Source organism: Schistocerca americana, chromosome 2, assembly GCF_021461395.2.
Source record: "Schistocerca americana isolate TAMUIC-IGC-003095 chromosome 2, iqSchAmer2.1, whole genome shotgun sequence".
Taxonomy (NCBI): domain Eukaryota; kingdom Metazoa; phylum Arthropoda; class Insecta; order Orthoptera; family Acrididae; genus Schistocerca; species Schistocerca americana.
This window is the reverse complement of record NC_060120.1, coordinates 813760962-813788798: the sequence shown is the minus strand read 5'-3', so window position 1 is coordinate 813788798 and position 27837 is coordinate 813760962. Positions and strand designations below refer to the sequence as shown.

At 43.3% G+C, this 27837-nt stretch overlaps 1 protein-coding gene across 1 annotated transcript in view; it reads left to right on the top strand.

The window, feature by feature from the left end:
- The window catches only part of LOC124595380 (protein NDNF), a 389835-nt gene that overhangs the window by 97440 nt on the left and 264558 nt on the right, over window positions 1-27837 (top strand). Inside the window, exon 2 of the mRNA XM_047134098.1 lies at window positions 9986-10176. Within this exon, the coding sequence (XP_046990054.1) occupies window positions 9986-10176 (191 nt within the window). The remainder of the gene's footprint in view (window positions 1-9985; window positions 10177-27837) is intronic.

Here is a 27837-nt window from a genome sequence, read left to right as displayed (position 1 = left end):
GCACGATAATGTCCGCCCCACAATGCCAATCGGACGAAGGCTACGCTGTATCAAGTTTGTTGAGAAGCAAAGCAACGTCCTCTGTACAGCCAAACCTTTCACTGTGTAATTTTCACATCGTTGGCGAGAAGGTAGACGTGCATGGACGTCGTTTTCCGTCGGACGAAGAAGAGCAAGAGTGGATACAGTTGTGTATCCATCAGCGGCTGACCACGTTCTACAAAACAGGAACTGATCGTCTCGTCTCCCAGATGGATAAATGTCTTAACGCATGTGGTGATTACTTGTGTATGAATCCATGGGCTAGTTGTGGCATATGTTTGATTTTCGTTTGACTGTCCCTTATACATACATCCATTTTTATAACATGTATGGATTAAGCTATAAATTAGAATAAAGGAAACACTGCCTGAGGATTTCCTGTGTGTCCCTGGGATAAAAGTGAGACAGAAAGTACTTAACAGTATTTTGGCCACGTTAAATGTAAGGTCACGCCTTTGAGACTGCACCAGTTGATTGTCACCAAGATGATATTGACCATTTAAAAAGCTCCTCAGTTTGAAGAAGAACGATTGGATCGAAGGCGTGCATTCCTGGGGAGCAACTGGCTGATGAGGCAGACATGGTTTTTTGTAGGATCGGCGAGTTTGGGTGGCAATAAAAAATTGTGTCACCCAGCTGGTCTGCTGTTTTCCTACTTGGACCGAGTTTTTAATTATGTCTCAGCGGGGACACTCAGTCTTACCTTTGTCGGTGTCCTGCAGAAATCAGCACGCAGCGTCCTTATCTATCACAGAGGACCTTGTGGGCAACCATATGTCACTGTCAGCACAACAAAGCGAGATGTTACGGCCTAGAGAATAGGGATCGAGCCGTCATGGTCCACATTTCTGTCATTTTTCTCTCTAGCTCGTCTCATATTTATAAGGGCTTCATTCATTGCAACATCATAATTTTTGTATTAACTAATTTTTGATAACACGGGACTTGATACTGACCGAGCGAGGTGGCGCAGTGGTTAGCACACTGGACTCGCATTCGGGAGGACGACGGTTCAATCCCGTCTCCAGCCAACCTGATTTAGGTTTTCCGTGATTTCCCTAAATCGTTTCAGGCAAATGCCGGGATGGTTCCTTTGAAAGGGCACGGCCGATTTCCTTCCCAATCCTTCCCTAACCTGAGCTTGCGCTCCGTCTCTAATGACCTCGTTGTCGACGGGACGTTAAACACTAACCACCACCACCACCACCACTTGATACTGAAGATTGGTGCACACTTTTCACCCGAATTTAGTGCTTATACTCATCTTGGATGTGTAATGCGTATAGCAGTAACGGAGTCGAATTTGCCGTGATTGTGGTACTGTCTTCCTGTTTACATAAATCCCCATAATCAGGTTTGACTAGTCTGTGTTCAAAGAAACAGATGTTTCTGAGACCACACGGTATGGCATCTCCTCCAATTGGGTTACCTTTGTTAGCGGAAGTGGTGTGCACGCGAGATGCAACACCACGACACTACATGCATCCAATCAACCACTGTCCAGCTTCTTTGTTGATGTCCTGTTGAAAATTTGCAGATGTATGTGCCACTGTGAACAACGTCCTGTTTCTTGATACACGATCCCAAATATCCATTTCATGAAGCTCCTTTCACAACGTTCAGTTGAAAACTGATTTAAATGGACTTCCATTCACAGACTGCAGTAATTCCTGTCCGGTTTGAAATACACTCTAAGACAAAAATAACGTCACACCATGAAGGAATCGTCCGAATGGAACGAAACTCAGTAGACATGACATACATGAACAGACAAACAAATGATTATAAGTTCAGAAAATTTGGTAAACTTACTCATGAGAAAGAGCTCCACAAATTGAGCAAGTCAATAACGCATTGTTCCACTTCTGGCCCTTGAGAAACCAGGTATTTGCCTTGGCATTGATTGATAGAGATGTTGGATAACATCTTGAGGGACGTCGTGCCAAATTCTGCCCGACTGGAGCGTTATATCATCAAACTCCCGAGCTGTTTGGAGGGCCCTGCGCATAATGCTCCAAATGTTCTCAACTGGGAGAGTTTCCGGCGAACTAACTGGCCTGAGTATGGTTTGGTAACCACGAAGACGAAAGCAGTAGATACTCTTGCTGTGTTCGGCCAGCAGTTAACTTGCCGAAATGTAAGGCCAGGGTGGCTTACGATGAAGGGCAACAAAATGGGACGTAAAATATCGTCGACGTACTCCTGTGTTGAAAGGGTGCCGCGGGCACAAAGGTCTCCTGCTACGAAATAAAATTGCGCACTTGAGTATTAGGTCGAATGGTGGGTGACAGACTGGCTAGTATCCCATCGCTGTCTGGAGAGTCTCCAGAGACGTCTTCGCTGGACATTGGGCCTTGTTTCGGAGAGGGACTCGTCACTGAAGACAGTTCTGCTTCAGTCAGTGCGATTCCCGGCCGAAGACGTGTCTGGAGATGCCCCAGACAGAGGTGGGACACTAACTCGACCGTTGCCCGCCACAAGGCCAACAACTAAGAGTGATGATCTGGGGTGCAGGACCGCTTTGGTTGTCATCCACAGCAACCTTATAGCACAGCGGAGCGCCCCGTTTTGTTGTCCTTCATGACAAGCCATCCTGGCCTTACATTTCAGTAAGATAATGACCGCCCGCAAACAAAGAGATGTACAGAGCTTATACTACGTGTCTCTGCGCTTGCCAAACCCTGCATTGGCCAGCAAAGTCAACGGATCTCTCCCCAATTGAGAACGTTTGGAGCATTATGGGCAGGGCTTTCAAACCAGCTCGGGATTGTGACCATCTAACCCGCCAATTGGACAGAATTTGACACAATATCCCTCAGAAAGACATCCAACAACCCTATCAATCAATGTTAAGTCAAATAACTGCTAGCATAAGGTACAGATGTGGACCAACGCGTTACTGACTTCCTCAATTTGAGAAGTTATTTCTCTTGAATAAATCAAACAATTTTTCTGAAATTGCAGTCATTTGTTTGCCTCTACATGTGCGTCCCTATCCGTTAGGCACTTTTACGGTCACTCTTCTTACACTATGTTAAACGGCAGCGATTGGTGCAGCGTCCCTTGTAGAGTTAGCGTTCATACGCCAACGGATGGGGCAACTTGATTCACGGTGTAACCATGGGCACGTCCAAGCAAGATAACTCCTTCTCGTCTCCATATCGAAGAATCTTACTGTGTTAATTCCTTACAAACGTCGGGCGGGTACAAACCACTTCATTACCATTTCTTACGTTAGGGGTGGATGCCCACATGACCACCTGGTACCAGTTGCACGTCATCTGCGACCGTGCAGCGTTCCAAAGCAATTAGTGTGCTCTTTTAAGGGGGTTACCATTATTTTCTCTTTGGATCATTTCTGTGATCTTCACCAATTTCGCGTGGTGAATGACTCTGCCCTAATTAACAATATTTGTTATTCGACATTTCTCTCGTGATACGACAGCGTTGCCATATCGACTGCGCACTTCGCTTCCCTGAAGTGAGGGACAACAGGAAGCAGTCAACCAAAATAGGCATAACATGACTCTTCGGCGATGCCTGATACCGGAATACTCTTACACTCCACATTTCTTGAGAACCGCAAATGAACTATCACGTTGTTGTGGCGCATTGGCATCGACCGACAGTTCGCGTGTGACGGAGAAAGCCCTGATTAAAGACACAACATTTCGACGCTTGAAGTGTCAACTGACAAGTAATTATAATAAAAAATTGTAGTATAACCGATCTCTATTCCGTCCAAAGACCTTCAGTTACCCCTTAATTTCTATGAACAACATATGTATTGCCTCATAGGTCAACAAAATACTGTAGCAATACTAATGTTATTAATGTGGACCTACAAGACAACTGTTACTAGGTGCCTTAAAAGCCACATAAAATACTTTCAGACTTAATTTTAAAAAATTCATTGTAATTTAAATTTTAAAATTTTTGGATGATCGAAACTGTTTCTACGACAAACTCCTAACGAATTAGAAACCTGAAGAATACTGAAAAGTGCTTGCATGATTATAATTTAGAGCAGTTCAGGGATAAAAGTTTACACAACTCTGTTGTTTTACGTTGAGTTTTGTATATTGCTTATAGAAATTGTATTCAACATGCGCACAACTGAAGATGCTTCGATTGAACGAAAGCCTGTCAAAGCATTAGAAATATGTACAACTACTCATTAAGGATTTTCTCCAAGAAACACACAATATTTCAGCATCCCCATAACATTAATTAGGTCTCATTTTTCCCACGCGTCCTTTGTCTCAAAGAATTTCCCCTTTTGTTCACATGAAAACATATTTTGTTGCCTTCAGTTCCAAGGCCACCTCTTCAATTCATCGCAGGAAGCGATAAACCCTTTGTGTTGTATGGTGACGATTTACTTCATAATTTCATACGAGCACATGTAAATTAGCACTAAACACAAACATATGATGGCTACGAGAAAATTTCTCCACTTGGTATTGAAAGGTATCGTCTCTTAGTAAAAACAATGCACTTAGTTTGAGACGTATTCCCCATTTAGATGCAGGTATAACATCCCCGAAATGCTAGGGCTGATCGTACTAAAGATATGCTTCATCAGGTTACCTTCCATTCGGAAAGCGGTTGCATTCAGAGACTGTTATATTGACTTTTAAATTGTAGATTGCAGCAATCAGTCAGCCTTTTTAAATTTACGAAGATATGTTTGTTTTTGGAAACAGGTAGATGGGGGAGGGAGGGGGGGGGGACTACGTAAACTGCTGCTTGATTCTATGAATGATTCATACAAGAGCCGCCATATGCCTGACCATCAATGATTAAAAAAATGAACACCAGGGGAGCCTGCGAAGCTTTCGCAATTGTATGACAGTATTTGGAATATAAATATAGTCGTTGGGATAAGGGTAGTTGTTTGAATGAAAGGAAAACTACTTTGAAAGTGAACCGAACGACTTGAAATAATAATCATGATTTATGATATATCCTCGTATATACATTTCTAAGTGTTTAAAACGATGTTTTGCGTTCGGAATAATTGCTCCGGCTCCTACGACGGGCAGAGATGAGGGACTGTCGGTATACCCACGTAACCTAGAACTTTAACTCGACAAACATTTTCAGTTACAGTAAGCACGATAGGCCGTAGTAGCTACAAGTAAATCACAATTCAAGGCTAAAATTACGAATATTTTTCTTCTTTCGGAAAGTATATTCGATTGTAAAAGCCGGCCGGTGTGGCTGAGGGGTTCTATGTGCTTTAGTGTGGAACCGCGCGACCGCTACAGTCGCAGGTTCGATACCTGCCTCGGGCATGGATGTGTGTGATGTCCTTAGGTTAGTTAGGTTTAAGTAGTTCTAGGGGACTGATGACCTCAGGTGCTAAGTCCCATAGTGCTCAGAGCCATTTTTCGATTATAAAAGTCAACTTGTATGACAGGCAGAAACAATAGATTACCGCAGTCATCATGGGTGTTTTCTATGACAATGCTGCATATAATTTATCCACTTTATACTTTAAAACAAATAAAACGGTATTTGTAATAAGATAGTATCGAAAGAGAGTCTCTTGTGTTTAATAAGTACTACAAGTATGAATCTAGCATGCACTATGCCCTTTTGCCTATGACAGGTAAAAGTGTGCTTGACGTTAAAATTTTCCACAAATAGTGTTTCAGCGGTAAACGGTATGTAACATCAGAAGCTCTGTATAAAACCTTTCTAACGATACCTCAGTCATCTCTGTACCATTAGTATGTGTTGAGGAAATGGAATGTTGACTTGAGAAATTATACATATGACGATATCCTGTGGCGTATGTAGGCTGATCGGACACTATCTGTTATTTAAAAGAAGTTTTGCACCATAGAGCTGTCATAAGTTCCGACATCTCTCCCCTATAAGGTTGGCTGATTGCCTTGTTTAATCTGTATTCAAGTGACATGGGATTAACTAACTACCAAAATGATACGAGGGCTGTCCAGAAAGTAAGTTACGATCAGTCGCGAAACGGAAACCACAGTGAAAACCAGAAACATTTTATTTGCAACAGTTAGGTACACCTTCCACCTACCTCTCTACATAGTCGCCGCTCCAACTTCGAGTTTTGTCGTAGTGTTGTATCAACTTTCCAATATACTCGTCATAGAAAGCAGCCGCCTGTGCTTTCGGCCAGGTCTGCAGCTCGTTGTCTGTCGAAAAATTTTGTCTTCATGGCCAGCGGTTTTTGTAAGCAGAAATGAAACTCTGGGGGAGCCAATTACGGACTGTATTGTGGGTGATCAAACACTTCTCATCGGAAACGCCACAGGAGCGTCTTCATTGCCCCTGCAGTGTGCGGCCGAGAATTGGCATGAAGAAGGAACTGCTCGACAGTTGTGTTATGTGGGCTGCATGACACAGGCGAAATCTCTAACTAGGCCCTCATGCTTGGCGGGAGACGCTATTCCCTACGCATCTTTACGTGCTCACTGTTCACTCAAAACTGAAAAGGGCGTCGCGACACGATTGACGGGCATACTAGAGACACTGACCAACACATCTGTGCGAAGCTTTACCGGATTTTCCCAGTGGTTTCCGCTTCGCGACCGATCGTAACTTACTTTCTGGACAGCCCTCGTATAAAGACGAATCCGATTACTACACATTTATTTCACAAATGGTCTACATACGTGAAGAAAGCTAAAAGTGACGAACGTCTCCGTCCAAAATAACAAGAAACGTATGAAGTATTAAACTGTCGCAATTAAAGTAAAATGCATATGGTGGGTTCGCAAAGGACTAAGAAACACGCTATAAGAAAAGATGTTACTTCAACAGATCGCGAATGAACCGGCTTTAAATTACGTGGCAGAAATAACTTCTTTACCCACAGTGTAAAGGAGAAGTTAGGCATGCGCCGCAATTAATAAGTGCATTGTGCAAGTTAACGAGCAAGTCATAGTAACTCAAGATTCACGGTACTAAACGCTGAGTCCCAAACAGTAAAAGAACTGAAATAATAAAATTAAGATTCATATCTATGGCTTTGAAACAATTTACTGCAGGATTCCTAATCTTCACACGATGCTAATCTCAATTAAATCCTGGTGCTGCAGCGGGAACACTTACCACTTCTGTTGCTGTCTGTACCTCCAACAAACACCAACTGCTCTCCATCAAACTGGGTGCCTAAAAGCTGCTTTCCATCACCGTCCCCACAACCAGAGTACTCTCTCCAACGGTCTCTGACACCGAGTGCCCTCTGTGCTTTTCGTTTTCCTAACTCTGGCGTCTCACCTAAATACAAATAATTCCGCCAGAAACCTATGTCAGCCAACCAGGACTCGTGATTATTTTTTGCATGTCGGAAGTGAGAAAATTTAGCACTCAACTCCATCTTCTCGTCTTATGAGTCTCAGAAAAATCCATGTCACACGTTAGTGGCTAATGAGAGCTCTTGTCGCAGCGTCACATCTCATACAGTTAAGATTATTTTCGAAAGCATCTTAACTAATCCACGAAAGTTCTCACACCTTCGGCGTCACTAAGTCTGGTGGGAGCGTAGCTTCCGAGTCACTCAATTTTGCTCTTGCAAAATCTGTTGTGGCTGTATCCCATCGTCAGTTTCTAAACAGTCTCCTTGCTGCTGGAGGCAGCCAGCATTTCTGGAAGAGGCGTAACTGCACTGTTAATCACAAGGCTGTCCCCCACAGCACATTTCACTAAACATAAGCTGTGAGCGACCCCTGGTGGACTGGAAAAGATATCTCGTAAGGCCTGCTCGCCAGGCCCACATAATGGGATGATCTTCATTTTCCGAGGGACCTAAGAGGCCGCTTTGCCCATAAAGACACGCGACTGAAGTAAGAACTACATGAGACGAAAGATTTTGTAATATCAACAAAATCTTTATTTCTTATTCCTTGCCCTGCTAAGAGGAGTGTCGAATTATCTATCTCGATTCTTTTAAAAGGACCTCATTACTTTGGTGGTTGCAATTACTTCCGATCTGTTAATGCTCACAGAAATTACTAGCGGAAACCAACGACTTGTAATCACACCAGGTGAATGTATCAGTCAAAGTGCCAGTAGTGAGACATACGCCAGCATCTTCCTACAGGGTGACGGTCATTGAACTATATGAAATAAAATCGTCATAACTTCTGAGCAGGATGCGTTAGGACGTTCAAACTGCACGGTTGGCCGCAGGGCATGATGGGAATTTGTGGGTTTGGTTTAGTTACGAAGCCCCCTTTAATTTGCATGGGTTCGCCATTAAGCGAAATTGGCGCATTTGGTGGACTGAGAATCCGCATTTAGCGATCAAGAAGTCTATTCACCCTCAACGGGTGACTGTGTGGTGTGCCATGTCCAGCCACGGTATAATCTGTGCGATATTTCTTGATGGCACGGTGACTACCGCACCGTACGTGAAGGTTTTGGAAGATTATTTCATGCCGACTATCCAAAGTGATCCTGATTTCGACAAGACATGGTTCATGCAAGATGGAGCTCGACCCCATCGAACCAGGGGAGTGCTTGATATCCTGGAGGACCACTTTGGGGACCGCATTCTGGCTCTGGGGTACCTAGGAGACACTGCCATGGGCCTCTTCTGATCTGAACACGTGCGACCCCTTTTTGTGGGGCTATATTAAAGACGAGGTGCACAGAAATTGCCCAAAGCGATTGCTAACTGAAAACAGCCATTCAGAAGGTGATCGACAGCATCGATGTTCCGACACTTCATCGGGTGATGGAGAATTTCGCTATTCGTCTGCGCCGCGTCACCGGTAATGATGGCAGGCATATCGAACATGTCATAACCTAAATCCAAATATCTATAGTGACATTTAAATGTTGAATAATGTCCGTAAACGCCATATTTTGTAACTAATTTAAGTTTTTTCTTGTAGTTCAGTAATCATCAACCTGTATGTTTCTTTTATTAATTCGTGTCTTTGTCATCCGTTGTCGGATTTGATTTTCATATTAGCTGGATTCGGAAAGGAGTCAGAAGTGCGGACCCAGATTTTCATTCATCAAACATCCTAACGTAAAGAATACAATGGTCCACTTTTTCCCAAGGGGTTGGTTACATTCACAATCATTTACCAAAAGCCAATGAGAAAAGCAAAAGGATACCAGAAGTATCTGAAAGATATCTCTCAGAGAGTGCGAAATAGAATCAACAGGGAGGGTGTTCTAACAATTTTCACATCACTCAGCTTTCCCATTGCCGAAGCAACTTTGATTGTCCAAAGAAATGATGATCCATAAATCTTCTCATTTTTTTATTTACACTGTTGATTCAGAATACTTGTGCTGTAACAAGTTAATGAAAAAGAAGAATGCTTACGGCATCCCATAAAACGCTGACCATAATGTTGCTACTAGATAGAATCTGCTTTACTTTCCTCATGGACAGCGACTAACATTGCACATAATGAGATGAAAGCAGAAGAGCACAGCGCAAAAGGGGCTGACGAGCGGGTGAACGAAACAACTCTTTAAGATTCTAAATATCAAAAATTAAATGTGTGGAATGTTCTTGTTTTTATTAGGTTAGTAGACTTACATTGAGACAGAAGAATGTGAAAATCAAGTGCTATATACACTGATCAGCCAGAACATGATGCCCACCGACCTACCATCGATATGATAGGAGCGTCACCAGGACTGCTAGTCAGACATGGTCTTCAGTTTCAGCTTTCCTAACCTGTTATTGTCAAGTGTGTGCCTGCAGGGGATGGTTGACCGTGATGACTAATTGTGCTTCTGACGTTCTTACAGATGGCTATCAAACGAAAAGAAAGTAGAATGCATACCGTCGTGTTTGCACACTAACTTGGCCCACAGAGCACTGCATCCTGTCTGGCGTGACACTAGCGCATGTCACGAGGTAGTTTGTTGTAGGCCCCCTAGGCCGTCGCTACGTATCACTGTGCCCGGGTGTCCAGAGACAATGGCGGTGTTCCAGATGTGCGCGCCGCCCGCGGTGTGCTGCGTGCTGGCGGGCGTGGCGCTGGCGCTGGCGGTGGCGCGCGGCCAGGCCGGCGGCGCCTCCCGCTACCGCTGGACCATCCCCAAGGAGCAGATCTTCAGCGACAACAAGGTCATCCCGTTCGACCAGCAGGTCTCCGAGTTCCTCTACAAGGGCGAGACCAAGATGTGAGTACCGCCTCCAGCTCCAGGGCTGTGCTTCAAGTGCAAAGCGATTACAAAGTAACAATCACTTATTCTTCCGATAAACTCAGCAAAATGACTTCATCAAGCTGAGTTCTTTGTCTTATTTCTGCTATAAATACTCATTGCAGTTTTTGTATCCTATTTATGTATGGATCTGAGCACTATGGGACTTAACATCTGAGGTCATCAGTCCCCTAGACTTAGAACTACTTAAACCTAACTAACCCAAGGAAATCACACACATCAGTGCAAAGGCAGGATTCGAACCTGCGACGCGCGACCGTAGAATTATGTACGATCCCTCCCTCGACGGTCGCAGGTTCGAATCCTGCCTCGGGCGTGAATGTATGTGATGTTCTTAGTTAGGTTTAAGCAAGTCTAAGTCTAGGGGACTGATGACCTCGGATGTTTAGTCCCATAGTGCTTAGAGCCATTTGAACCATTTTGAACCCCCTCCAAACACAAAACCACACTCCAATATTAGTTGTTTTTGTACGTTCATCCTTGTGATCGACAGTCGACGGGACTTCGGCCGTTTATTTGTGTAATACATTAAAACACCTACAAACCATAGGTTTGATGTTATTTTCCTATACAGCAACCAGTTTCGGTGACTCACTACACCATCTTCACGCATAGGCTGACGCTGACACATACACGATACACGATCCCATCGGTGGCTAACAGCTGTGAACTCGCTTCCGCGGAGTACTGTAACAGCGATGTTGTGTCTGCAACCATCAACTACCAGTTGTTAGCTGATGGTCGCAGAATACTATAACAGCGATGTTGTGTCTGCAACCATCAGCTACCGGTTGTCAGCTGATGGTTGCAGAATACTATAACAGCAATGCTGTGTCTGCAACCATCAGCTATCAGCTGGTGCGAAACGAAACACTCGAATTCGCAACAAGCGCCCTCTTGATCGGTACGCACGAAATAGACAACTTTTAGATGCTCATGGCAGACCAGCTGCACAAGCTTGGTAAATTCTTCTAAAATTGAACGGAGCAAGTACATGACCTCCACCACTGCTTACAACGTTCTGAAAGAATATCGTAAATACTAGACCAATGGACAAGATGTAAAACGAAACAAATTATACATAAACAAGAAAATTTTATACGAATTAAGGAGCCCGACAATGCCTCGCAATTGCTAAACATGTATGGGAATTTCTTTTACACCCTAAATTCCTTACCCACCCCCTCTCTGCCTGTATTCTCATTCCCCCCCTCTGTCTCTCTCTCTCCATACATCTCCTCCTGCCCCATCTCTCTGTGCGTAAACTCCTCCCTCCTGTCTCCGTCCATCTCCGCCTCCCTCTCCTGTATGTCCATTTCCGTCAGGATGTTCAGTAGCCCCATACATGTCCTTCCCCTCCCCCCATCTCTTGTGCATAATATCCTCCCCCTTATCTCTCTCTCCCTCTCTCTCTCTCTCTCTCTCCCTCTCTCTCTCTCTCTCTCTCTCTGTTCATCTCCACCTCTCCTTTCTCTACCTCCATTTTAGCCTGAATGTTCATTAGAGTCTCTTGAAAAATTTTGAAGTAAATCCATCAAGATCTTTTCAAGACTTTTGGTAAAAACGTTTCCCCTTTATTTGTATTACATACATTTATATATGTAATATGTTATAAAAAATAATTAAACCTGTGTCCGTCCGACTGTTCATTAGCGTATCTTGTAAAATTTTCAAGTAAATCGGTAGAGAACTTTTTGAAATTTGTACTAACTACGCCTCTCCTTTATATATGACATATATATGTATATATTATATATACTACAAAAAAACAAGTAGACTATATCAGTCCAAACGTTCATTAGAACGTCGTGTAAAAATTTGTGGTAAGTCGGTCAAGAACTTCTCGATATTGTCTGTAGCAACGTTACTCCTTTATACAGTATATTACCTATGAATTTCTACGCTATGTGTACAACTGTCAAACTGATTTTTTTTTGTCATGAAAGCATGTGACAGCATACCATCCACAATTACGCACAAAAAAAACAATTATATCAGTCGAGCCGTTGTCAAGTGATGATCTTCCACAGCTGATTTTAATTTCCGACTTTTCTGCTGGATTTTTCAAACTTTTTATGCGTACAAATCTTCTCCTGACAATGACGAACACGGCAAAACAAAAAAAAAAATAAAAAAAAATAAACGAAATCGGCCAAGCCGATCCCATGCATGCGGCAACTGATTTTTATTTACATAGATTTCACATACAGAAATATCCCTTACAACAACTGTATTGAAACTTCCTGGCAGATTAAAACTGTGCGCCTGACCAATCAAACTCCGGGTCTTTGCCTATCGCGGGAAAACACTGTATCAACTGAGCTACCCAAGCACGACTCACGACCCGTCCTCACAGCTTCAATTCCACCAGTACCTTCACAGAAGCTCTCCTGCAGACCTTGCAGAACTAGCACTGCTGGAAGAAAGGATATTGCGGAGACATGGCTTAGCCACAGCCTGGGGAATGTTTCCAGAATGCAATTTTCACTCCGCAGCGGAGGGTGCGCTGATATGAAATCGGGTCGTGAGTCGTGCTTGGGTAGCTCACATGGCAGAGCACTTGCCCGCAAAAGGTAAATGTCTCAAGTTCGAGTCTCGATCCGGCACAGAGTTTTAATCTCCCAGCAAGTTTTTTATCATTGCACACTCCGCTGTAGAGTGAAAACTTCATTCTGCAATCAACTGCATTTTATTTTTATGTTACGTTCTGCTCACGGCTGCTTTGTATTAAGCGCACTTTACAAATTATAATCTATCAGCTCCGCCATTTATGAATAAATATAATTTGTGTTGTAGGAAATCCAGCCTCTCTATGGTTTTTGTGGTCGTTTTGATGAGATGTCCATTTTTTGCATACTTAATTTTGACGTATGTATAAGTTCGTTCAAGCTTCAGACTTTTCGCAAACTTGAAGATGTTTGGGTGAAGAGATTCACACGAAGAACTGAAACAGGAATAAATGCTTTCAGAAACGTTAGTCGTTCTCCACAAGGATGCGCAGTCTCTTGCCAAACTGTGAGGAGGAAATAGTGCATTTTCTTAGTCATCAATGTAATTTTCAGTTAGGTAACTGGAAAATTTGGTGAGCTTTTGGTCTTGTGGCTGTATGCTGACCATATGATCAAAAACACCAGTAGCATCTTGAGGATTTAAGTAACAGCCTAAAGACGTAATGCGGCCACTGGCAGTTTTCACTGTTTTGGTCTTTGTATATCAAAGTCAAGCCAAGTATCTATTTTTCGCCACCTGAAACATGTAGAAAATTTTTTTCTGGAAATTTAAATGGCAAAAGTTTAAGGTCTGCAACTTAAGCAGTGTACACAACGCTTGACCTAATTTTAGGAGTAACGTAATTGTAGAAATAACTTAATTTTAGGAATAACTTAATTTTACGAATAACTCAATTTTAGGAATAACCTGATTTTAGGAATAACCTGATTTTAGGAATAACCTGATTTTAGGAATAACCTGATTTTAGGAATAACCTGATTTTAGGAATAACCTGATTTTAGGAATAACTTGATTTTACGTTTTAGGAATAACATGATTTTAGGAATAACTTGATTTTAGGAATAGCTTGATTTTAGGAATAACTTGATTTTAGGAATAGCTTGATTTTAGGAATAACTTGATTTTAGGAATAACTTGATTTTAGGAATAACTTTATTCTGCTGAGTTTTAAATCAGGCAAAAAATTTTCTGTATTAATTTCGGCAGTTTATCATCCAACAGTAATAAAGTTTTCTTAATATGGCAATTACAGTTGCTATTACCAAGCTTGAACTAGATGAAAACGACAAGTAATCTTGACTGATGGGAACGCAGGTTTCATATTGTAGTGGATGGATGCTGGAAGTCATTTACCACCGGTTTCAAATTAAAATACAGCTGCCTCTTCCTGCATTCGTCTTGAAGACACTATATGGTTCTAAAATGTGTTTGCTTCTTCTCATCTTTTAAATGGCTAAACGTTAATGGTACTCAAGAACCTCAGGAGTAACTGTGGATCGTGAATAAACGGAGAAAGTGTTTCGCTGCATAATGAAAAGTACCATCCATCAGTGTAGTATCCTGCTGACTTAAGAACTATAGACTGGAGTCGAGTGAGAAATAATATGACCATTTTCCATATCATTATTTAATACAAAAGCTTCGTCTTCTGTAGTTGTTACCTGCATCTGTGATAAGGCAAACTGAATTTCCATCGTGGATTTTGACAGTTTCGGCATACTCTTCAAACGAGCGTGAGTAATGTTGTAGAGAATATGCCTTACATCTACCTTCGTTAATGAGTTGACGGTTGTCGGCCTGTCATCTACTTCTTTGCAAATAAGCTTTGATGATCTTTGATCCAAAGCTTCCCCTTTTGTTTTAAAGGTTTTTAATAGCATTCTTGTTCAATAAGTGTTTTGGAAATGGTGTGTGGCCATGAGTACCTTCCAAACACGAACTTCAGTTTCAGCTCATTATTGTAAAATAATTTAACAGAAACCGCGCATTTTTATCACAGCATCGCCATCCACGTTCTTCAGTTCCCAGAACTCTTCTTTAAGATTTGAATTAATAACCATCGCTGGTTGAATGTATATTACCACGATCACTGGGAGTAGGTTGCAAAATGTGACCTCTCGCATTTTTCGATTTGATAACTAACTTGAACAACACAACGAAACACAGATTCTGCACGAATGTTAGTGCGTCGCTGTCAGTCGGTTAGGGCTAGAGACACCACCCCTTGACTCATACCTACTAGGGTCGGGCCGTCATCTTACTTGGGTACAGGGTGGCCGAGTTCGAGTGTGGGATTAACTGACTCCTTCACAGTCATTAACGGTTGCCTACTTCGAGTCTCCCCATTTCTATCCCTGCTGACACCATGTTAAACTCCTCTAAAGTGAGCACTGTGCACTGAAACATCTGTCCCTCACGATGGTGTCGTTCTGCCACATTATATCAGCTGCCAACGATGTATTTCATAAAAACATTAAAAGCAACCGGGGCCAGTTTTGGCAATACGATGTCTTTTGGAAATTCATTGACTAGCTCGGTTGTGGAGCGAGTGTTGTCTCTGCTGGGACAGAGAGTGTACGGTCAGAGGGAAAGGCAATAGAGAGTTGTTTGTTAATGGACAGCTGGGACAGTCGGAAGCTTCCAGTGAGTGTTGAGTTAGAGGTTGCATCTGTAACGTTGCCAACGGAGTGAATATTTAAATTCCCTCCGAGTGCGGTGTCTGTTTACAGTTTCTGAAGACTGCCGCAAACCATGTCGCTGTCCATGCCGCTGAGTATGAAATGCACGGTGGCTATAATGGCAGATACCTTCCAAGGTTCTTCAGAGTACTCCATTGTCCTGTTTGGGACCTAGCGTTTTGGGATACCACGGCAGTTCTGCTGACAGCGCCCTGGTTTGGAGGTAGAAGACGCCAGCAGAGACGCCAGAAGAAATACTTCAGTCTGCAACCAGTATAAGATCTAGAACCCGTGTATGAATTCTTAATGACAATATAAAGAAAGAAGAAGTTCTGGGTACATCCTTTCATTGCTGTACGTGACGTAAATAGTTTATTTCACACACTCTACAGTGATTTAAGAAATTACAGTGTTCAATTTTTCAGTATCGTGAGAATGTCAGTATGTTCATTTGATGAGTTAGTGGAGTTCCCCCGAGATGAACTGAAGGAGGACACAGTGTGAAAGAAAGTCGTCTCTCCAGAAAAAGATTTTCCTCACCTGTCTAATCAGCAGCTAATTATTTGTTGTTTGCAATGATGTTCATAGTTTTAGTTGTAACTTAAATGTACACACAGAAGTGATTCTTCAGTTTTAATTTGAAAAGTGCATTTCTACAAAATCAAATTCAGTTTAGAAATATTTTAGATAACAAGTAGAAAACCTATCTCATTTGTTTACATACCTCGATTCTTAAAAGAATTCTACCACGTCTACTGTATCGGATCCATTAGCATCATTTGCTGCAGCAGGAAATGTATCTGTATCGTACTGGTCTGGAAGCAGGTTTTGAGGACAGTCTTCAAATATGCGATAGTACTGCACTTTTTTGTGCTGAAAAGTTCTTATGATTGGAATGAGCATTATGATAAGATTTTAAGGAAACTGAGGATCCATAATTTCCAGTTTCTCCAACTAGTCAGTGTCCTGAAGTGCATTAGCATACTTTCATTGTGATATCCAGAGGTGAGTTTCTTCAAACTGGGCTTCATTTAAGACGCCAATGATTCCCAATTTGCCTATTCGATTTTCAGTTCAACGTTTGAACAGACCTGAGATCAAGAGTCCCAAAGTGCTGGTCTCATCTGAATCTTGCAGATAAAAGAGTCAGTGTCAAAACTACCCATAGCGAACGTGCGGAACTGGAAGAACCTGCGAGTGAGCAGTAGGTAGCTCTTGGCAGCCAGGCGCGGGACCGGCCATAAGCTACTGAGCATTCCACAGGCTGATCTCTGCTGGGAGAACTGCCACGCTCAGACACTTATAGCAGGTGTGGCAGGCTCCACTAGGCCTGGCCTCTGTACCAGAAGAGCTGGCATGACATCCCAGTATCACAGGCAAAACCCATTTTAGGCCCAAGCTATGCAAGCCACCGCTTTGGGTGCCAAGCTCAGAGGGGTGGGTGCAAGAGGCTCTCAAAAAGTAAGATTTATATAAAGGACTTGTCACAGTAGCGGCTGCTTGGGGCGTCAACCTGAGGGGGGCGTCCAAATGCAATATTTGTGTACAATGCGTACCACAGTTACCAGCGAAAATTAAAGTGATTGAAAGTGTGCGAGTGGACTCAAAATTATAAGCCGCTTTTGTGGGAAAATGTTCCCGAACCAGCCCTGGTAGTAGGGGCCTTTGTGTTGGCGAGGAAGACGAACAGCCAAACTGATGAACACACTGAGGTGACAAAAGCCATGGGAACGCGAGAGACAGCGATTTGGACATATACATATCATATGATGGTAATATGGCGTATGCAACGTGCAAAATGGTATTACGCTGTCGAAGCTGTCATTTGTAATCAGGTGATTCGTGTGAAAAGGCTTCCGAAGTGATTCTGGTCACGGAATAGTATTTGAGGCTAGAGGCATGAGTCATTCCAGTTTCGGAAATCGTTAGTGAGTTCAACATTTCAAGCATTACCTCTCACTACGGACGGCGCAGTGACCGACAACCTTCACTCAACAAGGCGTTGGAAGTCCCCTGCAGAAATTAAGCCATACTGGCCCTATAGCCGTCTAGGTCAGTGTGGATTTTGTTCACGAAATAACCTCTCTATTATGTCCCATAAGTGTTGGATGAGAGGCCCAAGTATTCTCTAGAACTATTGAGAATATTCTTCATATATATACTTGAACGGCTGTGGCCTGGTGACATGGCGCACTGTCGCCCATAAAAATTTCATGCTTTTTCGGGAACATGAAGTCAATGAATGGCTGGAAATTGTCTCCAAGTAGCCGAACAAACCAGTTCCAGTCAGTGGTCGGTTCAGCTGGACCAGAGGATCCAGTCCATTCAATGCAGATATAGCCCACATCCTAATGAAGCCCCCACCAGTTTGCGCAGCGCCTTTTTGACCACTTGGATCCACGGCTGCGTGGGATCTGCCCAATACGCTGAACCTACCATCAATTATTACAAACTGAAATCGGGACCCGTGTGACCAGGCCACGGCTTTCCAGTCGTCTAGAGACCAACGGATGTGGTCACGAGCCCAGGAGAGGCGCTGCAGGCGATGTGGTGGTGTTAGCAAAGGCATTCGCGTCACTTGTCTACTGCACAGCCCGTTAGGTCCAAATTTCACCCTACTGACTTAACGGATATTTTCGATATACGTCCCATAGTGATTTCTGCAGTTACAGTTATTTCACGCAGTGTTGATTGCCTGTTACCACTGACAAATCAACGCAAACGCCGCTGCTCTCCGTCATTAACTGAAGAACGCCGGCCACTGAGTTGTCCGTTGTGAGAGGTAGTGCCCTGAAATTTGGTATTCTCGGCACAGTCTTGACGTTGCGGATCTCGGAATATTGAATTCCCTATCGATTTCGAAATGGAATGTCCCATGCGTCTAGCTCCAACTACCATTCCGTGTTTTAAAGTCTGTTAATTTACGTCTTGCGACCATAACCACGTCGGAGGCCATTTCACATGACGCACTCGAGTACCAACGACAGCTCCGCCAACGCTCTTGCCTTTCATACCTTGCGTACGCAATACTACCGCCTTCTGTATATGTGCACAACGCTATCCCTTTACTTTTGTCAGCTCAGTGTGTTACCACAAATATTTTAATAAATGTTGTGGACTGGCAAGACAGCCAATCCACTATGACAGGAAGCCGAAAGGCACGCGTTTAAGCTCACGTAGGCTGGAGTGAGGTCTGGAATAGGACAAGGAATTTATAGTAGCAAAGAACATACGTAACTACTGGAATACCTAACTTTAATTCATAATTGGTGAACATCGCTCTTGACGGTACATGTTTTACAGCATCAATAGTAACTGGTAATGGCGCCTTGCTAGGTCGTAGCAAATGACGTAGCTGAAGGATATGCTAACTATCGTCTCGGCAAATGAGAGCGTAATTTGTCAGTGAACCATCGCTAGCAAAGTCGGCTGTACAACTGGGGCGAGTGCTAGGAAGTCTCTCTAGACCTGCCGTGTGGCGGCGCTCGGTCTGCAGTCACTGATAGTGGCGACACGCTTGTCCGACGTATACTAACGGACCGCGGCCGATTTAAAGCCTACCACCTAGCAAGTGTTGTGTCTGGCGGTGACACCACAATAAATATAGTAAGATATAAACATGAGCGTTCGGCAAAAAGGCTAACAAGCCAACGAGACAGAGAGCATCAGAACAAAAACATAAAAGACAAAATACAACTAAAACAGAGGGACAGATATTATACAGTAATATATCTAAAAATTGAGCAATACGACAACGGCAGGTGAAGGGTGGTAAGAGAATGATGTCAACCATTACGAGAGGTAATCGTGTTTAGACTCGTTTTAAAGACCAAAAACAAAGTCTGATTATAAAACACAATGAATTTGAATAATAATGTACGTAACAGGAATAGCAACACTATCATATAAAAGAGCACGCTCCATCCACGCTGCACAAGACGTAATAAAAATATGGGAGAAATGAAAGGAAGCCATAAACTGTGAGTCTGGAAAACGATTTAAGCAGCTATGCCTACGTGTAGTGGATGAGTGCACTGTAAATCAGGTGCAGTAGGACTAATGCAACGACTCAGTAGTTAAAATAAAATAACACAAACTAAATTAAATCGATGAGAGTTTGTCTTAATTGTGATGCTTACTCTACAAAATGAAGAGTGCTTTTTATTGAAAAGGACTTTTCCGAAGTTTTATTAGCCTCTTATTAAGATCTCTGTTTAGTTTGTAAGTAGGTACCATATGGTTATTAACAACTGGATGAAAAGGATGCGATTGTTTATGTAGCTTTAACTGTGATCTTAAAATGTGTGTAATTGGGATGATAATAGTCATTCTCCTTTAATGTTTCCCATTGCACTTGTACTCCTCTTTCAAATTTTTTTGCAGCTTCCTACGCTGTATCTTCCAAAGACAAGTTGAGTGAGGTGATGACGAGTTGGAATCCTGCGTTGCCTTCTTCTTAGCACGGACTTTCAGACTGAGATCTCGTGTAATGCGATGATTGTGATCAGGGTGCTAGTTGGGAGTGTGTGTGCCGGCGACGATCCCTGCCCCGGTGTGAGGTGAGGTGAGGTAAGGTAAGGTGGTCCCTGGCAGCGGGCAAGGCCGCGCCCTCCGCATTACACAATGGCACACGCGGCCGCCGCGTCACGTAAGGCCATTCAGCGGAACCTGTTCCCAGCCGGCGGCCAGCACTGGGTCACTGTTCCCGCACACTCGCCCCATTTTGGAGCAGCTGCGCAAAAGTGCCTTTCCTCGTTTCCTGACTGGTTCTACGGGGCCGCTCTTCTGAGTACCTTATCATCTCAGGTAGTAATACCACCGTACACTGAGGTGGCGAAAGTAATGAGATAGCGATAGTGTCGTGTACACAGGGTTAAGAGGGCAACGCATTGGCAGAACTATGATTGGAATCAGCTGATTCTTGTGAAAATATCTTCGACGTGACTATGGCTGTACGAGAGAAATTAACAGACATTGAATGCGGAATGGTAGCTGGAGCTAGAAGGATGGGCATTCCAGTGTGGAAATCGTTAGGAAATTCAATATTCCGAGACTTAAGTGTCAGTAGTGTGCCGAGATCACATTTCAGGCATTACCTCTCACCGTGAACAACGCAATGGCTGAAGGACTTCACTTAACTACCGAGAGCAGCAGCGATTTCGTAGAGTTGTCAGTGCTCACAGACGAGCAACAATGCGTTGACTAACGGCAAACATCAATGTGGGACGTACGTCGAACGTATCCTCTGAGACAGTACGGCGAAATCTGGCGTCAGTGGACTACGGCAGCAGACGAACGACCCAAGAGCCTTTCTTAACAGCACGACATCGCCTCCAGCGCCTCTCCTGGGCTCGCAACCATAGCGGTTGGACCCTAGACGACTCGAAAAGGGTCGTGACACTATTCAGTTACTTTCAGACCATTTGTACCCATACATGGACTTCATGTCCCCAGACAACGATGGAATTGTATGGGTGACAATGCGCCATATCATCGGGACTCTATTGTTCGCGACTGATTTGAAGAAAATTCTGCACATTTTCAGCGTGTGATTTTGCCACTCAAATCTCCCGACATGAATCCCACCGAACATTTACAGGACTTAATCGAGAGGTCTCTCCGTGCACAAAATTCTGCACTGGCAACATCTTCACAATGATTGACAGCTATAAAAGCAACATGGCTCATCATTTCTGCACATAACTTCCAGCGGCTTGTTGCGCCCATGCCACATCGAGCTGCTGCACTACTCCGGGCAAAAGGAGGACCGATCCGATATTGGAAGATATCCCATGATTTTCGTCAACTCAGTGCATACCGTCTACATCTACAACGTGATTCAACTGCTGCTATACAGGGGTTTTATGCAACCCGAAACGCTTTCAAATTCCACGCAAAAGGCATAGATTTTCTCTCGCTTGCTACAGGCAAACAGTTAGTCCTTCAGAAAAAATGAACAGGAACTTTTTGTAGAACATTAATGTAATTAAATTTTGTGCTGGACTACATTTTCACTAGAGGCCGTACATTTCGAATTATTCTAGAGAAATGTACAAAAGTGACCTTCGAACGCATTTTTCTTGAGTGAATCGACAACTGTGGTCTCCAACGAGAACGTACCTCAGTACAAAATTTAACCATATTAAATTTCTTACAAAAACGAGCCCTTCATTTTTTCTGCAGAACTAACAGGTAGAGCGTAGCAGTCGAGAAATACAAAATAGTGAGCGTGGTTCTTGAAGGTCTTGCATGTTGCATAACAGCCATCGATAGGGGCAGCGCCAGTCACCCTGTATACTCTGCAAACCACTGTGAAACGCATGGCAGAGAGTACGTCCCATTGTACCAGTTATTAGGGTTTCGTCCCATTCTGGTCACTCATGGAGTGAAGGAAGAATGTTAGTGTCAATGCCTCTGCGTGTGCTGAAATTTGTCTTCTCTTGTCTTCGCGATTCCTATAGGAGCGATATGTAAAACGCTGTAGTATATTCCTAGCTTCATCATTTAAAGCAGGCTCTAGAAACTTTGTTATCAGACTTTTCTGGATAGTTTCCATCTATCTTCAAGAGACTGTCAGTTCAGTTCTTTCAACGTCTCTATGACATTCTCTACGGACAAACAAACCTGTGAACGTTTATGTAGCTCTTCTCAATATGCGTTCCATATCCCCAGTGATTTCCTTAGTAGACGGCTGCATTTCCCTTGATTTCTGTTAATAAATTAAAGTCTGCTGTTATACCAACGACTGAGCCTAAGTGGTCGTTCCATTTCATGTCTGTACTACGTACTACGCCCAAATACATCGACAAAAAAAATCACAGCACCAAAAAGAGATTGATCTAGAGTAATGAAATTTCTGGAATACATTCGTCTAGGTAACACGTTTAAGTAAACGCGAGAGAAGCCATTGCAAATGTGAAATGCTGGTACGTTAATAACCGCGCAACCGTAGAATGTTGGATGAAAACATGCAAACATGCATGCATTTTATTGTACAGGTACCAGATATCAGTCTGTGTAACGGAATTTCATCCGTGTTGCACTTGGACGACAATACAGAGACATTAATGCTGGTTGTGGATGACGCTGGAGTTGTCATCCGATGATGTCTCATATTTGCTCTAGTGGAGACAGATCTGATCATCGAACCGGACAAGGCAACGTGTCGACATTCTGTAGAACTTGTTGAGCTATAACAGCGGTATGTGGGCGTGCGTTATGTAGTTGGAAAAAACCCCTGGAATGTCGTTCACCAATGGCCGCACAACAGGTCGAACCACCAGACTGATGTATAAATTTCCACGAGAGTGCTACTGCTGCCATACAAAATCGCACCCCAGATCGTAACCCCAGGTGTGGGTACAGTGTGTCTAGCATGCAAACCGACTGGTTGCAGGCCGTCAACTGATCTTCTTCTAACCAGTACAAGGCCAGCACTGGCACTGAGACAGAACCAGCTTTCATCAGGAGACACAACAGACTCCATCCTGTCCTCCAATGAGCTTTCGCTTGACATCACTGATATCGCAAATGGCAGTGTTTTGGGGTCAGTAGAATGCCCGTTAGAGAACATCTGGCTCGTAGCTGCCCTGGAAGAAACCGATTTGTAACAGTTCGTTGTGTCACTATGGTGATAACTGCTGTTTAATTACTGCTGCAGATACAGTACGATGCGCCTGAGCCATACGCCGAACACGATGGTCTTCCTTCTCGGTAGTGTCACGTGGCCGTCCGGAGCGCAGTCTTCTTGCGACCGTACATTCTCGTGACCACCGATGCCAGCAATCATGTACAGTGGCTACATTCCTGCCAAGTCTTTGTGCAGTTTCACAGAAGGAACATCGAGCTTCTCGTAGCCCTATTACAGGACCTCGTTCAAACTGAGTGAGATGATGAAAAGGCGTCTTTGTCACCATAAAGACATTCTTGACTAACATCAACTTCCCAGGTCACATCTCAAAGGTACTAATGCTCACGACCATTAAAGTGTGTATTGAAAGCAAAGCTGATTTGCATCCTCATAGTGGTGCAAGTAGCGTCACTCTTAAACGACTGTTGAAAAATTTTAACAAACGTCATCTTTCAGATGTTGAAACACGCCTACCACTTTCATTTATGATGCGCAACTCGTTCTTGGTGTAACGATATTTTCCGTCAGTATATTTGTAAGAGTTTACCCATTCCAGCTGCGACTCACTGAAATTATATACATAGGATATTAAGTTTTTCTTTTTCGTTTTGTGAAATGCGCAGTTTTACTTTCCTAACGTTTGAAGCGACCTACCAGTCTTTGCACATGGAAAATATTTTTAGTGTCTTAACAGCAGTTCTATCAAAATAGTCTTATACTGTCTGTATTTCATGATAGGTTTCCGGTAATCGTACCTACACTCAGGTCTATTAAATGTTGTTGTTGTTGTGGTCCTCAGTCCTGAGACTGGTTTGATGCAGCTCTCCATGCTTCTCTATCCTGCGCAAGCTTCTTCATCTCCCAGTACTTACTGCAACCTACATCCTTCTGAATCTGCTTATTGTATTCATCTCTTGGTCTCCCTCTACGATTTTTACCCTCCACGCTGCCCTCCAACGCTAAATTTGTGATCGCTTGATGCCTCAGAACATGTCCTACCAACCTGTCCCTTCTTCTTGTCAAGTTGTGCCACAAACTCCTCTTCTCCCCAATTCTATTCAATACCTCCTCATTAGTTATGTGATCTACCCATCTAATCTTCAGCATTCTTCTGTAGCACCACATTTCGAAAGCTTCTATTCTCTTCTTGTCTAAACTATTTATCGTCCACGTTTCGCTTCCATACGTGACTACACTCCATACAAATACTTTCAGAAACGACTTCCTGACATTTAAATCTATACTCGATGTAAACAAATTTTTCTTCTTCAGAAACGCTTTCCTTGCCATTGCCAGTCTACATTTTATATCCTCTCTACTTCGACCATCATCAGTTATTTTGCTCCCCAAATAGCAAAACTCCTTTACTACTTTAAGCGTCTCATTTCCTAATCTAATTCACTCAGCATCACCCGACTTAATTCGACTACATTCCATTATCCTCGTTTTGCTTTTGTTGATGTTCATCTTATACCCTCCCTTCAAGACACTGTCCATTCCGTTCAACTGCTCTTCCAAGTCCTTTGCTGTCTCTGACAGAATTACAATGTCATCGGCGAACCTCAAAGTTTTCATTTCTTCTCCATGGATTTTAATACCTACTCCGAACTTTTCTTTTGTTTCCTTTATTGCTTGCTCAATATACAGATTGAATAACGTTTGGGATAGGCTACAACCCTGTCTCACTCCCTTCCCAACCACTGCTTCCCTTTCATACCCCTCGACTCTTATTGTCAGGACTGGCTCTCCCAAGGTAAAATTATAATTGCGCACTAATCCTGTATTTGCATTCAGGCTATTTCGTATAAATAAGGATCGCTGATAATTAACTCCCTATGACAAGTACGTCTAGTTTTAATAGACATGTCCGATGTTTCCCACACGCTTCTTTCTTCGCTGATTCTGCAGCAAATCTCGTCATTCCTTATCAGTCAACCTAATTTTCAACATCGTTCTGTAGCATCAAATCTGAAACAGTTCGATTCTCTTCTTTCCGGTTTTCCGACAGTCCATGATTCACCACCATACAATACTGTTCTCCAAACGTACATTCCCAAAAACTTCACTTCGCATTAAAGCCTTAGACTTCTCTTGGCCAGGAATGCCTTTTTTTCCTGTGCTGGTCTAGGAATTCGTGGTGGTCCGCATCAAACCAATCAGAAGACTGATGATCAAAAAAAAAATCTATCTTAAATGTCCACCTTCCTTCGTCTGTTAGGTGTCACTTTGCTTCCAAGGTAACAGAATACTATATCTGCGAGTGACTACTCCGCAATTCACACCGACGTGCCTGGCTGCCCCTCGAGGGACCTCCCGGCCAATGACGCCAAACGCTCATTTCCATACCTAAGTGCCTGGCAGAGAGTTCATGGAACCAATGCCACACCAGTTCTCCCAGTTCTCCACCGTTTCACTCTCGAACAGCGCGCGGGAAAATAAACAGTACTTATTTCCGTGCAAGTACTCATCTTCCTCATTTTATTACGATAATAATTTATCCCTGTCTAGGTGTGCATCATCAAAATAGTTTCTCAATCGGAGCAGGAAGTTACAGACTGAAACAGAGTGAAAAGGTATCACCGCAATGAAAAATGGCTTTGTTTTAATCATTGCCACACTAACTCGCGTATCATATCAGTGACGCTCTCTCCCCGTTTTCGCCATGACACAAAACGAGCTGCCCTTCTTTGAACTTTTTTGGTACCCTCTGTCAATCCAGTCTGGTAGGATCCGGTACAGCATAGCAGTACTCTAGCAGAGGGCGAAGAAGTGTAAAGTAGACGGTCTCTTTATTATATTTGTTTGCGCCTTCTAAGTATTCTACCAACCAAACGCTGTCTTTGGTTCCCATTCCCCACAACATTATTTATGTGATCGTTCCAGTTTAGTTTGTCCGTAAGTGTTAACCCTAGGTATTTAGTTGAATTTAGTTGAACCCATGTGGATGACCTCACAGTTTTCATTATTTAGCGTCAACTGCCACACATATCTCGTACGACTGCTTGTGCAATTGGTTTTGATCATATGACGACTACTATACCTTAAATGTTAGCACCATCTACAAACAATCTAAGATGGCTTCTCAGATTGTCTCCTAATTAATTTATACAGATTAGGAGCATGACAGAACCTATAAATTTTCCTTGGGGAACGCCAGATATTATTCCCGCTTTAGTCGATGACTTCCCGTCATTTACTACGAGCTGTGATCTTCCTCATAAAAAATCATGTATCCAGTGGCATAACTGATACGATAATTTATAAGGACGCAATTTAATAAGAAACTACTTGTAAGAAACGGTATCAAAACCCTTCTGGAAATCCAAAAATATGTAATCAATCTGGAATTCCTTGTCGATAACGCTCATTACTTCAAGAGAAAAAAGAGCTAGATGTGTTTCACAAGAAAGACATTTTCTGAATTCGTGCTGTGTGTCAATAAATCGTTTTCTTCGAGTAATTAATGATGTTTCAACACGGTATATGTTCCAAAATATGACTGCAGATCGACTTAAGAGATATAGATCTGTAATTCAAGCGATTACTCCTCTTTTCTTTCTTGAGTATTGGTGTTACCCGTGCAACCTTTCAGTTTTTACACTACTGGCCATTAAAATTGCTACACCAAGAAGAAATGCAGATGGTAAACGGGTATTCATTGGACAAATATGTTATACTAGAACTGACGTGTGATTACATTTTCACGCAATTTGGGTGTATAGATCCTGAGAAATCACTACCCAGAACAACAACCTCTGTCCGTAATAAAGGCCTTGATACCCCTGGGCATTGAGTCAAACACAGTATGGATGTCATGTACAGGTACAGCTGCCCATGTAGCTTCAACACGATACCACAGTTCAGCAAAAGTAGTGACTGGCGTATTGTGACGAGCCAGTTGCACGGACACCATTGACCAGACGTTTTCAATTGGTGAGAGATCTGGAGAATGTGCTGGCCAGGATAGCAGTCGAACAGTTTCTGTATCCAGAAAGGCCCGTATAGGACCTGCAATATGTGGTCGTGCATTATCCTGCTGAAATGTAGGGTATCGTAGAGATCGAATGAAGAAGGGTAGAGCCACGGGTCGTAACACATCTGAAATGTAATGTCCACTGTTCAAAATGCAGTCAATGCGAACGGGAGGTGACCGAGACGTGTAACCAATGGCATCCCATACCATCATTCCGGGTGATACGCCAGTATGGCGATGACGAATACAAGCTTCTAATGTGCGTTCACCGCGATGTCACCAAACACGGATGCGACCATCATGATGCTGTAAACAGAACCCGGATTCATCCGCAAAAATGACGTTTTGCCATTCGTGCACCCAGGTTCGTCGTTGAGTACACCATCGCAGGCGCTACTGTCTGTGATGCAGCGTCAAGGGTAATCTCAGCCGTGGTCTCTGAGCTGATAGTCCATGCTGCTGCAAACGTCGTCGAACTGTTCGTGCAGATGGTTGTTGTCTTGCAAACGTCCCCATCTGTTGACTCAGGGATCTAGACGTGGGTGCATGATCCGTTACAACCAAGCGGATAAGATGCCTGTCATCTCGACTGCTAGTGATACGAGGCCGTTGGGATCCAGCACGGCGTACCCTCCTAAACCCACCGATTCCATATTCTGCTAACAGCCATTGGATCTCGACCATCGCGAGCAGCAATGTCGCGATACGATAAACCGCAATCGCGATAGGCTACAATCCGACCTTTATCAAAGTCGGAAACGTGATGGTACGCATTTCTCCTCCTTACACGAGGCATCACAACAACGTTTCACCAGGCAACTCCGGTC